The 14,865-nt window shown below is 43.9% G+C and overlaps 1 protein-coding gene across 1 annotated transcript in view; it reads right to left on the bottom strand.

The window, feature by feature from the left end:
- The window catches only part of POLR3B (RNA polymerase III subunit B), a 102,088-nt gene that overhangs the window by 8,376 nt on the left and 78,847 nt on the right, over positions 1 to 14,865 (bottom strand). Inside the window, exons 24-26 of the mRNA XM_040984907.1 lie at positions 7,116 to 7,219; positions 6,375 to 6,541; positions 2,229 to 2,342 (exon numbers count right to left, since the gene is read on the bottom strand). Coding sequence (XP_040840841.1) covers positions 2,229 to 2,342; positions 6,375 to 6,541; positions 7,116 to 7,219 — 385 coding nt within the window. The remainder of the gene's footprint in view (positions 1 to 2,228; positions 2,343 to 6,374; positions 6,542 to 7,115; positions 7,220 to 14,865) is intronic.

Raw genomic sequence — 14,865 nt, 5'->3', positions numbered from 1 at the left:
GCACCCTGTGAGTCAGGTATTGTCATCTTCACGTTACGTCTGAGAAAAATTTAAGCCAGGAGAGGCTGAGAGACGGTGCTTAAGAGTGGAGAGAAGGCGTGTCCACACGCATGTAGGGCAGCAGGGTCCTGCCAAGTGGGGGAACTCTCTCTGCAGTCTGGTACTGTCCTGTGCATTGCAGGAGGGTTAAGTCGCATGTCCAGCCTCTGTCTACTGGGTGACAACAGCTCCCCCTTCCCACTGCCAAGTCATAACAAGTAAAACTGTTCCAAGATGCTGTCAACTGTTCCCGAGGGCGGGTGAGTATGGGGAAAGGGCAAAAATCACTCCTGAGATCCACTGCCCTGAACTACATTTTTCTAACTGGAGAAAGTATTACCAAGAATACAAGAAACAACATAGTTGTCCTGGCTCCCTTAAGGACAATATTTAAACCTGCTCAGGTGCTCAATCCACATTTGTCTGCATACAGCCACACATCACGTAACAACTGGATATGTCCTGAGAAATAAAAGTGTGCTCTTTTGTGAACACCATAGAGTATACATTCACAGGGTAGATGGTAGAGTCCACTGCATGCCTAGGCTATATAAACATAGTCTACGGTACCCAGCATAGCCTGGGGCTCTTAGAGCCATGCAAAGCAAACCAAGTGGGATTTCATTAAGCACAAGCAAAAAGGATGCCAGCAAGTGACACAGTAACTGAGATGCAGGAGGGTGCTGCTGGTGTACCAGAGCATTCTGTTTTATTCCAGATGTTCTGTAAGCAGAAGGAATATACTCTAAAATAATGATTAAAAAATACATACATCAATAACACTCACTACCTATAAAATATTATGTGTCTTACATAATTGTATCTGTAGACTTGTTAGCACAGGTTTCTTCTTATTTATTTATTTTTTTAATATGAGTAATGTTTTGTGCTCTAGTGTCCCTAGGTGATAGGAAATTCTCAGCTCCATTATAATTTCACAGGACAGGTATCCCAGATGAGGCCTGTCTGAAATGTCATTATGCAGCATATCGTTGTGCCCCAAGTTATCTCTAGATTATTTATAATACAGTGGAATGTAAATAGTTGATGTGAATACACCATATTGTTTGAGGGAATAATGTCAGGAAAAAATAAAGTCTGCACACGTCTAGTACAGGCAAAAGCTTTTTCCTGGGAAATTTTTGATCCATAGTTGGCTGAACCTGAAGACAGAAATTTCTGATAGGAAGAACTGAGAGCAGCTGTAATTCCCTTTCCCCACAGTGACCTACTCATCAATTCATATGCTGCTTAGAACCGAAGGTCCACTGGGGCAGGAGGCCCTCACCTCCCAGAGCCATCTCAGAAAAGTAAGTAGCATTCTCCGTTACGTGTGGATGGTCTCACGGTTACTGGAGGAGGGGAAGGGAGACAGGAAAAGGGACGGGGCGGTTAGACAATGGGTACCCGAACACAGACACACAGGAATACTAGGGTCCTGGCGTCTCACAGCACAGTGGGGGTGACCACTGCGCATGGTCGGGTATACACTTGTACGAGGAACCGGGAGGTAGAAGCTGGCAGCAACCAAAGAAAAGGAAGCAGGAATGCTAATAGCCTGATTTAATATATTGATCTGTTCCTAATTATGTATATGTTGAAATATTAGATTATACCCCACAAAAAGGTACAAGCATCAAATATTAATTGGACAGAAAAAAGCATGCAAGTATAGGAGCCTTGTGTTCCAATTACAGCCTTCTCAAAAGTACAAACATGGTTTGAGTGTTTTCATATATATATATACACACACACGCATCTGTGCACAAAGGTGAACTGATACACATACTTCAAAGAACTCCTGGAAATGTGTATTACTAAAAGACTGCACGGATGTCAAAACTTTCCACATCAAAATAAGCTTAGTTTTAACTGCAGTTTTCAGAATCCTCACGGGTTGAAGTTGAGGTTCCTCAGGGGAACCCCTTGAGTAGGGGGTTTGCAGAATTGAGGGTCTACCAATGAGACCCTCAGTGGGGGTTTACTTTTGTGCTTGAAAAATGTTTTTAATTGGTAACTTCTTTTTTGAGTTAATAATACATATGTGATTGTTTTTTCCCCTTGGGACCTAACATTCCATATTTTACATATGGAAAATAAAAACGTTGCTGAAACTGCTTAGTGTTCTCTCGCAAAGTTGCAGGGTGGACTGACTATACTACGGATTCTTGTAAATGCTTTTCACTTACCGGGTAAGGACGGCGCGTGGTCCCCGGGCCCGGGCATGCATCTTATCCAGCACCATGTGTTTCAGCTTCTGATAATACACAGGGCCAAAATAGATGTAGGCTTCTAAAGGCTCCCTGGAAGGCAGGTTGGTGTTTGGGTTAGAAAACCATGTTTGGGCAAACAAGCGATACCCTTTTCTAAAATTCATCCCTGACTGGTCTCTACTTCCTTATGCAGGATAGAGCAAATAAAAAGGTTAGATTTGAAAAAATAAAAACATTCCAGCTACATTAAAATAGAAATGGTTTCCTAAAGAAATAAGCAGCTGAAACAGTATGTATAAGGTAACCCCTGCTTCATGGTTTCTACATCAGCGAGGCCACCATACCCGCTCCTTTGCACTACCACAAGTAGTCCTCTCATTGGCCTTCTTGTTTTCCAAACTCATCCCTTGACAGTCCATTCTTGATGTAACAAGCCAGGAGGATGCCTCCTCAAATGTAAATCACAACAAACTCCCCAACAAACTTACCATCTAAACTGCCAAAATTCTGTGTCACGGCCATAAAGTCAAAGATAATCTAGTTTCTGCTAACCCCAGACTCACTTCTCATTTCCTCCTTGGTCATTCCATTCAAGGAACATCAGTTGCTTTATCACTCCCCCAAAAGAGACTGCACAGCCCCAGGACCTTCACACTTCTCGTCTTCAAGTTTATGACACATGTGGGTCTTCTCCTGGTGCTTGTCAAATCTCTCCTCAGAGAGCCCTTCTCTGCTCATCTCGTCTGGAAGGGTCCACTTCCCATCACACACATCTCAACCTCAGCCTTCAGGGTGCCCTGCCCTTTTGGGGACTACAGTGTACACCTCTTCTCTGATGACTGTGCTGTCTCTTTGGTCCCCATAGCTCCATGTCCATACCTATCCCTGTCACCGGAGCACACTTGTTGCTCAGCAGGTGTCTAATACACATGGATTCAATAAATCTTTTGGAAAACATTTTTTTTAAAGTAACTGAATATGCAACTATGTTGACAGAATAAATCGTTTTTCTTTGGTCTGCAACCAAAGCATTCTCAGAACTTCCCTCCTCACAGGGGAAGCAGCATCCACACGTGCTACATTCACATGAGAATCTGGGGAGAGAGCCCTGGCTTCCCTGCTCTGAAGATGAAGAGAAAAGCAGAGAAGGTCTGTGAGGCTGATACCGGCTGCTGAGAGCTCAGCGTGGCTGAAAAGCCCATGCTCTCCCTGCCACACTGGCTCCTTTTGAAATAAGCCAATTCTGGGCTAAGGCAGGTTGTCAAGAGTGGGAGGAGCAAATGAAGCAATACACATAGCACACAAGCAGTGAAGAAGATTCAGTTCTTGCTGGCTTGGTGCACTTCACAGCAACATCAGCTTCATTCACAAAGGCCGCAGTGACCAGGCCACTCTTCTGGCTTCTGTGCAACCAGATTCTCACAGGCTGCAGAAGTGGCAGGCACAACATGGAAGAAATCTTGAGACCCCGGTTTCCTTTGTTTTGTCACACAGTAATTGTATAATCTCTCTGTGTGTTCTGTACAACAAAGTGCTCAGACTAGACTTATGCCATTTCTGGTAATGAATGGAATTTACGGAACTGTTACCCAATGTCCTTCCATCATCAACAGAACAAAGCCATAGGAACTTTCCCCTTCCAGCTATGCTCAAGAATACACAAAGGATCAAAGCTATAAATGAAATAGCCATAGGTGTTTGCAGTCTGCAAAATCAACAAACAGGCTAAAAAGTGGTTTTCAAACTTTGCCATGAAAACCCTAGCTGAGGACCTCGAGGCAAGCAGGTGGACTGCAGCAAAGGCAACAGCTGTCCACAGTGGCATGACACAATCTGTCCGAATCTTTCATTATAGTGATGTTCAAGAAGTTTCTACCAAACTGATTCTGTTTTCTCATCCTTTCTGATCAACATCTGTATTATGTTTTGGGTGTAAAAGTAGAAACATGATCAATTTAGTAATAGCAACCATGATTCCTAAAATGAAATCTATTCCCCACTATTTTACTAAGCCATCCTGAAATGGAATATTAGTTTTTTGCTTTTTTTTTTCCCCTTTTCTTTCTTTTGGGAAAGATTTATCTGAAAGGCAAAGCAACAGAAAGAGAGAAAGAGATCTTTCATCCGTCAGTTCACTCCCCAAATGGCCCCAACAACTTGGGCTGGGCCAAGGGAACTCCATCCAGGATTGCCATTTGGATGGCAGGGATCCAAACACTTGAACCACTATCTGCTGCCTTCCCAGGCACATTAGCAGGGAGCTGGATCAGAAGTGGAACAGCCTGCATCACACAATGTTTAACTTCGTTGAGTTGCCTCCTTCCTGTAATTTTTCTCTGAAATTTCAAATATCACATTCCCAATGAACCAACATCATCCTAGCCTGGCTAGATAATTTTCTTATTTATTTACTTTTATCTTATTGGACAGAAGAGAGAACGCTTTCATCTGCTGGTTCACTTTCTCAACGTCTGTCAACAGCCATGGCCAGACTAAAGGCAGGATCCTAGAAGAGACTCACATATCTGAGCCATCACAGGCTGCCTCCTAAGACGTGCACTAGCAGCCAGAGTAGGAAGTACAGCCAACTCAGTCCAGGCACGGATGTGTGATGTGGGCACCCCAAGTGGTAGCTGAAGTCACTGCATCTAACACTTTGTCCCTGGAGACAGCACTCCATATTAAAAAAACAAACACACACTGTTACACCTACAGGATCCATCTGTGCTGCTTCCATATTTTTTGGCTTGCGTTCAGGAAGACTAAAGCCTGTGAAGGATGGTATAAACCTGGTGTCCCAGAGCTGGAGCTCACATAACATATCTGTGGGGAGAGGAGGGGGAATCCCAGTGCCTATAAAACTGTGTCACATAATGCAATGTAATCAATAATAAAAAAAAATGTGTCTCAATTTAGACAATTTGTTCCTTAAAACCAGAGTCAACCATGTGTTTATTTGCTTTAAATGGCAATGCTAACTTAAAATAAATTTTTTTATTACTTGGAAGGCAGAGGGAGAGAGATGTAGAGAGCTAGAGAGAGAGGTAGAGAGACAGAACGAGCGACCTCCTATCCATTGGTTCATTCCCAAGGTATTCACAACAGTGGAAGCTGGACCAGGATGAAGATGGTAGCCAGGAATAAGTCCTTCAGGCAGGAGGGGTCCAATTACCCAAGCTATCACCTGCTGCTTCTCAGGATGCCTGCACATTAGCATGGAGATACAATTCTGCAGCAGAGTCATGACTGACGCCAGGTACTCCAGTGTGGGAGGTAGCCTCCCAACTGGGGGTGGGGTGGGATATGGAATTGCTAGGCCAAATGTCCACACCTGAACTCAGCTGTAAAAACTTGTAGTTTATGATCATTTCAGGGAGCTGTCTCCCTCGGGCCGAGAGATGACCATGCTCCTCCCCTGACTGTCCTACTTCAGCCAGGATGAACTGCCCCCGCAGGACACTGCAGGAAGGCTGGACTACTCCAGTTTCTGAACTTAACGAGCTCTTTTCCCCATAAGGTGTGGAACATACTCTTCCTTTGAGTCCAACACTTGCAAATGGCCTGTCCGTCCACCTAACAGTTGGTTCTCATGTTGGCGAGGGGTGTTTGTACTTATTTGTCTGCATTGCTTCACTCAACAAATACACAGCAACACTATGGTCAGCATGAGTACTTACAAGACACTCAGTGAGTTTTAGATTTGGGAGCATTTTGCATTTTGGCTTGGAGTTGCTCCACTGGTAATGTTTATGCACACCTCTGATGCCAAGTGTTTTGGATAAGGGACACTCACTGGCACTTGGTGCCCTGCCCAGAAATGCAGAGATGGTAAAACAGCTCAGGGAAACTCTCTGCAGTACGTACAACCAATGCGGGGTTGACCACCACAAACAGCATTCCTCAACTTACCAGTTTTGGAGATGTGCATTTTCTTGCATCACAGTTCTTGAAAGCGTATAGCACTAACTCTCACAGGCTAAAGGACAGCTCTTAGCGCTGATGCCTTAAGGTTGACATCTTGAGGTCTGCCACTAAACCTTAAAGGAAAATCTCCCAGGTACCTTACCTCCTGTCCTAACAAAACCATTCTCCTCCTTCGAAATGACTCAACAGCCCACTCACCCTGTGATGCCAGATGTGACATAGTCCTTGCCCTGGTAATTGTAGCCATGGCGAACAAGGTCTTCACACACATCCTTCACTTTGCTCCCTCCAAATGCAGTGCCATAGTGGAACTTGCCGTCTAGCACACCAGCCTTGCCAGCAAGCAGCTCAATCAACTTTCCCACCTGCGGGAAGTAAGCAAATCCAGTGAGCACCCTGTTTGCCTAGTACTTTCTGGCTTAGTTCCTTAAAAGGAGATGCATGCTACTGATGATAAGTGGTGATAAATCATTAGTGCCCAAATTCATAGCACTCTTGCTGAACGACAGACTCTTTGAAAAAGTCTGACATGTGTGAACTGATTTTATGCTTTTCAAATTCCCTTTAAGGTAAGTACTGCTAATCCCTCAGTTTACAGAAGAGGCAATGCTTCTGTAACTCCTGTAACTTAACTTCTGTGCAGGGAAGTGACTTACCCAAGGCCACTCATCTGGTGACATAGTACAGAAGGTAAGCAATGGAAGGGACTCGTACTTAGATTCACCACAAGGTTAAGTTCATTGCCCAGATTTGCTGTGCAAAGGAGTATGATCTGGAGTGGTTAGGAACTCAGAACTTGTTATGTCAGCAGGGGATACAAGGGCTCTAAAACCCAACCTCAGCCTCAGGGGCCCATTACCTGCACTCATTCCAACAACACTACCTGCCTGCTTCCCTCCTTCAAGGCAGCGCCCCCCAGAAACACCGACAGGAACTGACCGTCATCCGCGAAGGGAAGCCATGCGGGTTCATAATGATGTCCGGACAGATGCCTGAATCACAAAATGGCATGTCCTCCTGCGGCACGATCAAGCCACAAACACCTGGGGGACAGAAAAATTTCATGTCATGTCAAGCGAGTTGGCAGAAAGGAAGACTAGAGTACTTAACTGGGATGTCCCTGCTGTCCTTGCGATTTCTACTGTTTGCAAACCTTCCCCACAGCCTTCATGAGCAACAAAAAGCAATTTCCAACACCCCTGCTAGAAAAACAGTTCAGAAATGAGTCTCCTTGCGGAAAAGGCACCGCAGCCTGCAGACTGTCCAGCTGGCCCGACACACAATGATGTTGCTAGACTGCTTGCCCACCCTGCTGCCCGGGCTGTGGGGACAGAAGACCAGGGACTCTGCCGAGCCTTGGGGCCTGTCAACATCCCTGAGGCTTTAAGTCTGCCAGCGATTCTGCTGCCCGTTGGCTAGGCTCTGATCTGCTGGGTTCTACGTCCACACGAGGAACACAAGCTCTGTGATCAGTGAACATGGACAGGAAAAAGGGAGTGTGTTTACAATGTAGATGGAAGAAGCTGTGACGAGAATCCTCGCGTGTGTGTAGCTGATGTGCTAACAGGTTTACCTTCTGGCCACAGACTGCTGGCTGCCTGGCTGATTCTTGCCAGGGCTTCCTTGGCCGAGCCTAAACTGCCTGCAGGAATTTTAATTCCTATAGCTTACAGCACATTAGAAAAGTGATCTTTGGTTGAACTTGTGAAGTTGAACAAGAAAATTAAATGCCAAACAATTTTTAGAGGAAAAGCTAGACTTAGAAATGGAATTCTAAGAATGAAAACAGAACAAAACCCAAATCCTGCTAATTCTGCAAACACTACAGATGTTCTCTTAAATTAACTGTACTTCATTATTTCCTTAATATTACTGTAACTTAGCAAGGGGTTTTGATGCTAAACAGTTCTTGATTTCTCTGTTCTCTTTTCCCTGGGAGGAGATACAAGGACAGAACTTATATGGTTCACCACATCTACACAGTCCAGAACTTGAAAACAGTGCACAATGGCACTGAATGAAGAGGAAAATGCCTTTCTACTGGAGTATGACAAAATTCCTTTTCCTTGTGCTTAAAGTTTCCAACAAACAAAAAAGCCTGTTCTCAAAGTTTTCATTCCTCTCACTCTGGCTTATCCAAACTACTTCACAACAAAATCTCAGTGATCTGTTATCACCAGAAGGTAAAGTATGAAGGAAAGAGAGCCAGGCCTATCTAATACTGAGTACTGATGCTCTGACTTGCACTGGTGACCAGCAACATGGCCACTCAGCCTGTAGAGCTGAACTTTAGAGCCAGGAACTTTCTGGCTGCAATGGCATCCTTTATTATAAAGAAGGTATTCTGTCCTACGTGAAGTAGAGCAATACTCATTCTGTTCACTTGATTTTAACTCCAGCCACAATGTGGAAGGATTTCAACCAAGCAGAGTGTGTGCCCTCCAAAAAATCCATTTACCCACACTTAAATTATTGGACAAAACGCTAGGGCTGCTGGGAAATTTGCTTTGAAAGAGATCAAACTGCAAATTTAGGTGCATGGACACCAACATTGTTCAGTAGTTTTTTTAACAATACATCAAAAATGGCACTTGTGAAGAGAGGCCGGGATCCTGGGCTGTTGGGGTAGGGAGATGGAGGGCTCAGCTATAGCCTCTTAAAAACAAAATCCAAGACAATCCTTGGCACCCCTGAAGCAGCAGTTCACAGGGGGACGCCGGCGTCTGCTCAGGAGGAAGCTGCCCCTGAGCTCCCCAAGAGAAGGTGGAAGTGAGGGACAAGAGGTACAAAGACCTAGTGAGTGGGCAGGACGCCTTCCTCCTCCTTGGGAGAGGGGAACTAGCAGACTGTGTTAGTAGTCCACGTTTTTAACGCAGCAAATTCAACTTAATCGTGTGGCTAAAATGAAAGGCGCTCATTCCCCTGAAAGCTGAATCTCTCAGAGTTGCTAGAAGAAATCTGATTAATATTTAGCGCGCAGCTTCCTCTTTGGCAAGTTGTTTTCTTATCAGCTCCTGTCTGATATTTCATTTTTTTAAAAAATACATGTTGGCAGCCTTCAGATTTTTTTTCCTTCCTTCCCTTCCAGGAACAGCTGAGTTCGCCTCCAAACTAAGGGCACCTGTGAGCCAAAAATTAAATCTTAGCTAACTTAAAATTACTTTAGCCTCTGAAAGCCCTTTTATATGCCAAGATGGTTCCCATAGCAGACAGCCCTGTGTTGTTTGTTTTGTGTGAAAGTGAATGATAAAAGATCCATGAAATCGACACAGAAAGCCAGAACAGCAGAAAGAACTGAGGGCTCTCCATCACTGCGGCTTCTACCCTCTGCTGACTTGCAGGACAATGGGAGCTACACATCCAACTGCAGATCTAACACAGCTGTGCATTTCATTAGATGAAGAGCACTAGTGACACAAGTAAATAATTAACTTATTCTGCTCCGCTGACTGTGCTTATGAGACCAGCCATAGCTGACAGATTTTAATACAAGTTAACACAAAGAGACCATAATGAGCTTAGAAGTTAAAACAAAATATTTAGACAGAATTTGATGATCTTGAATCTCAAATTAGATGGATGATTTTTAAAATCACTGAATTCATTAGGGCAAAAACAGAGTTCTCAATCTTAGAGCGAACATTTTTTTTTTAAAGGTATTGCTCTGGTTTAAAGTTGTTTGAATTCTGACTCAAAGTAGGAAGATTCCTTCTTTTTAAATGAAAAACTCAGGAGTACTTTCTTCTGGGATAGCGACATAAAATCCATTCCAACATTTAGCACTCTCAAAAGTTAGGGTCACTTTCCTTTAATGCTGGTTAAAAAATGTAAATGATATGCAGGCTGCTTCAGTGTGTTAACACTCCCCTGGGTCCTTGAAAAGAGGACGGGCTACAAATAAACCATATCTAATGGAAGCTGTTGTCAGACAATTACCGATTCATACCTTAAATGCTTACACAGCATTTCAGATTTTAAAATAAAATTTCATTCCCCTGGCTCATGCTGGTGGCTCAACCTCATTGTTTACAGCACAGCCTCCTGGCGGTAAAATGCAAATACACCAGCTTAACAAGTCCAGGAACACTTCATGTTCTCATTGGGGCCGGCTGGGAATTAGAACACAGATAATGCTGTGCAACTTTGAACAAAAATATACAATATGGAGACGGCGAGTCGCAGAAAGTGAGAGTAAACACTGCACACCTAGTCAACAAAGAGTGATGTTATCCCCATCGATCTTAATTTCAGCTTGTAAAGGGAGACAGCTCAGGGTTCCAAGGAAGCCACAAGTGTGAGAGCCCGATCCACTTAGCAGGTGAATCTGACACTCACGGCCAAAGCATTTTGTGCCACAACCCAGACACCGCAGGCTTCCACACCGATTTTCTATTTCTGGTTTCCACAACATTACAGAACAACACAGAAACCACTGAAGAAGAGTTTAACCAGCAAAATCCCAATTAACCTTATAGATCACTTAATTTTCTTTTTCTTTTTTAAAGATTTATTTATTTTTATTAGAAAGGCGGATATACAGAGAGGAGGAGACAGAGAGGAAGATCTTCCATCTGATGGTTCACTCCCCAAGTGGCTGCAACGGCTGAAGCTGAGCCAATCCGAATCTAGGAGTCTCTTCTGGGTCTCCCATGGGGATGCAAGCTCCCAAGGCTTTGGACCATCCTCGACTGCTTTCCCAGGCCACAAGCAGGGAACTGGATGGGAAGCGGGGCTGCCGGGATTAGAACCAGTGCCCATAAGGGAATCCCTGCACATGCAAGGTGAGGACGTTAACCACTACGCTACTGCACCAGGCCCAGATCACTGAATTTTCTTTAAAAACACTATTAATAGCAACTGACTTACCTCATTTTTCACTTTGTAAAAATGCAGTGTTAGGCATGAGCATCTGGCCTAGTGGTGTGTCATTCATGTAGTGCAGGGCATTGCTTGGGTTCGAGTCCTGACTCCACTCTGGATTCCAGCTTACTGCTAAGGAACACCCTGGGAGGCAGCAGATGATGGCTTGAGCGTTAAGTTTTAAACACGCTCAGCCCCAATATTAAGTATTTGGGTTCCCTCCTCCCATGTGGAAGATGTGGACTGAGTTTCCAGCTGTGAGAACCTGAGTATTAACCAGTGGCTCTCTTCTCCCAAAGGAAAAAACAAACAAACAAAATAGAAAACAACCCCGCCCCCAAACTAGTTTTACTGTACTGGATCTGTGTAATGAACTGTCCTTAATAAAAGGTCTCCTATTTTGTTGGTAGTCACTACTAAGCATATGTGTGACAAGTGTGGTTGGTAGGAGAGGCAGAGAAGAAAGAGATGCAGGGCCTCCCACTCCAAAAAAGTAGAGGTGGCCTGTGCAGACTCAGCTGGGGAAAGGACGAAAAGGGGAACCTTTATACAACTTAGCTCACTACACCTGAATGTTGTGGTAATGCCAAGCATACCAGGCCGGACGATCCAGTGGCACACACAGAACTGTCAGACAAGGCTCTAGAGGAAGGAAACGCTGCTGTGATGGTTCCCCAGGTCATGGCGCAGGAAGGAGGCTTGCTGTCAGGCTGAGAGCACTCTACCAGCGTCTGGCATGAACGAGGTTTGGAAATGGTGGGGGAAATGCCATCTGGAAAGAGTTCATAACTGCTAATTCTCCCTCCAGAGCTCCGGAGGGCAGGCTATCCAGGAATCAGGTGGCCTTAAACCAACGGGGAGTATGTCATCTTAGGGGGTGTGGACGGAGAACCGTTTTGTGTGCGGGCCTCGGTTCTCCAATCTCTGTAATGGGAATAATGAGCACCCATCTCATGAGGCAGTTGTGCTGGAACAGATGAGCTCATGTCTGAGAACTACTTTTAGATCCCTAGAGAAAGGTCGCACTTAAACACAAGGAATCATTATTACATGAAAAAACTAATTACTCCCAGCAGGAAGCCACGAGCTAAGTGAAGGAGACCAACTTAATGAACAGGAGCACCCGCAGTCGCACCAGCTTGGGCTGAATGGACCTGCTCACTCCTTCGTGGACTGTTCAAGTCATTTACCACGATCGAGACGCTGTGTCCTAATGACGCTGCTGAGCGCTAGCAGGAAAGGGTGTTAACTGCTGATGAACATGGTGGTAAATGGGGCCAAAACAGCGGCGGGAATGCTTTCAAGTTTGACTGTTCCCACTAAGGATGAAATGTTTTGCTTTGAATAAATTCATCTCCAGGAGCCTTTAACATTCACAAATGTGAATCTCTAAATCAAAACACGAAGGCCACCACAGGTGTTGCTCCTTTCCTCCCCGCCTCCTTCCCAGTTAGCGAATGAACCTCCTTTTCTTTCTCATACCACTACCTTAAATAATCCCCAGGGGCAGAGGGGAGCCGAGTTAACACTGGTGAATCACCGGAGCTTTGTTCTGTGGGTGAATCCTTCCCAGGCCTATCCCAGCACTCGCTACATCCCAGCTGACATAATTTTAATTCGGCTCTTCCTTACATGTTAACAGATAAATAATGCATAAGAAAACTTGATTAGCTTTCTTATTAAAACATCACTCTAAATGAGAGGAGGCGCTAGAAGACAATGCAATTTTTACGCGGCTTTCCCAGGAGCAGCTGAATGGTTTGCTGTGATAGATCTGCATAGTCGAAGCACACAAAGGGCTGATTAATTGAAACCCTTACAATGCTTCTGGAAGCTGCTATTGTAAAACAATAACCATAGGAACTTTACAAAATACACATGGCTGAATGTGTCAAGAGCTTAATAAAATGTGTTGAGGCTACACTATTTGGAAACAGAATTGGAGATTTTTATTCTGGGCCATAAAACACTAAATACCCTAATTTCAAAGCTTTAGTTGGATATTTACTGAAAGGTCACAGAGGTTACAGGCTAGCTACTGAAGACCAAAACTTGTTCTGGAAAAGTAAGTTACTTAAAATCTCCTTACAATAAGGGCTCTGTGAGGACAGAATAATCTTGATTTCTAACATGAAAGTAAGCTGATGAAATTTCTTTTGGGACCAAACTCTGGGGGCGGGGGGGAGGGGGCTTTGGCATCATGTACCTTATCTTGGGGCTCACGCTGTCAGCCCCATCAGCCTCCTCTAGCCTCCCACTTAGAAACTCCCATTGAAGCAGGATCAAGCCAAGCAGGGAGCCAGAGATGTCCAGACTGTTTGAAGCTTCAGAGGATTTCAGACAGTCTCAAGTGCTACAAGAATACAAGGTGATATTACTTCAAACCAGGGCCTTTTTGCTCTGTTGTAGAAAATGAAATGTTTAGCAAAAAAAAAAAAAAAACAAGCAATAATCAACAAAGCTCTGACAAAACCAAAGCTGGTTACAAAGCCTCATTTAAAAAATAAGCTTTTTTCTCGGTTTTTGTTTTTTTTTTTTTTGCATTTCTGACTTAGCAGGTTCTTACTTCCTGTAGCTCCTTCACGCCTACTGTGTAAGGGTTCTCTAACATACTGGGAAGCCAGACTAAGTTTTCTATTCTTGTAAGAAACAGTCGATCAAACTCTTCCTAAATTAATTCAACAGGTCTGTAAATAACTTGCATTAATGCAAAAGAAAGGCAAGCTTCATGAATGGAACTTACTTTGAGCACCAGAAGAGCAAAGATGGAACTTATCAACAATTTTATGCACAATTTTTACGAACCAAAGACAGACAGATACACTAAACCAATAAGTGGGAAAGCTACATTTTTAGAAGGTTGAATTTTTATTGTAAAACAAAAGTTGACTTTACTCCCTTCAACTTAGCTTCCTGGTCCTGCACGGTGTGGTGGTGGGGGTGTGTGTGTCAGGGAACGCATACCATTGTCTCAGCCTTGCAGTTACTGAAAAGCTCCTGTTTGCCAGGACAAACACTCTTGCTCTGACGCAGTCCTCCCTCTGCTTAGGAAGCCTGCTCGGTGCTGCTGCACGATGCTGTGATCTGCAGGACCTTTGTTGGAGGTGCTAATCCTTTTTCACATGAGAGACTGAGAAATGCTCTTTCAGGGAAGTGATAGATTGCTTTTCTTTCCCCCCTCTCCACATCAAAGGAGCCCACTTTTTCCTCTCGCATCATGAATGACACCAAAAGTCAGAGGAAATCTGGAAATATAGTAATTTGATTTTCCTGAATACAGAAATGCTACATGGGAATTTCAGAAAATCTTTGCCAGAGAATTTTTAAAAACAAATACAAAATCGACCCTCTAAAAGGCCTCCAGGAAACCTAATAAATGCACTAACCATTGCAGAAGACACAAGACAAAACACCGTTGTCTCAATGACTTTTTTAATTTTAACAATTACACAGATTACCACAGTTTTAACAGAAAGTCTAGTTCTAGACATGATTACAACCAGTATTTATACGTAAATGTCTCCCTCTATGTTTAACTCTATCTATCAGGCCAATCATGAACACAGAAGATTCTAGACCCATGGTCTGCTCTGATTTCCCTCCGGAGTATCACTTTGTGTCAACAGCGGAAGCCCTGGCTTTGCTGTAAAGTTCTTGGAAAGTCTAGACCACCTGGGACAGGAGATGAGGATTTCAGGGTTAACATACTTCCCCCTACTGGATTTAAAATATAGTTTTCCTTCTTTTGTAAACACAAACAAATTTACAACCTTTTGCTAAATCATCTGGCCAGTATTTTGCACACTGCAAAGAAAGGTCTGTCAGCAAA

Source organism: Ochotona curzoniae, unplaced genomic scaffold (assembly GCF_017591425.1).
Source record: "Ochotona curzoniae isolate NIBS_2020 unplaced genomic scaffold, NIBS_Ocur_1.0 contig_1014, whole genome shotgun sequence".
NCBI lineage: Eukaryota > Metazoa > Chordata > Mammalia > Lagomorpha > Ochotonidae > Ochotona > Ochotona curzoniae.
The sequence above is the reverse complement of the archived record's forward strand: the minus strand, read 5'-3'. Positions and strand labels throughout refer to the sequence as shown.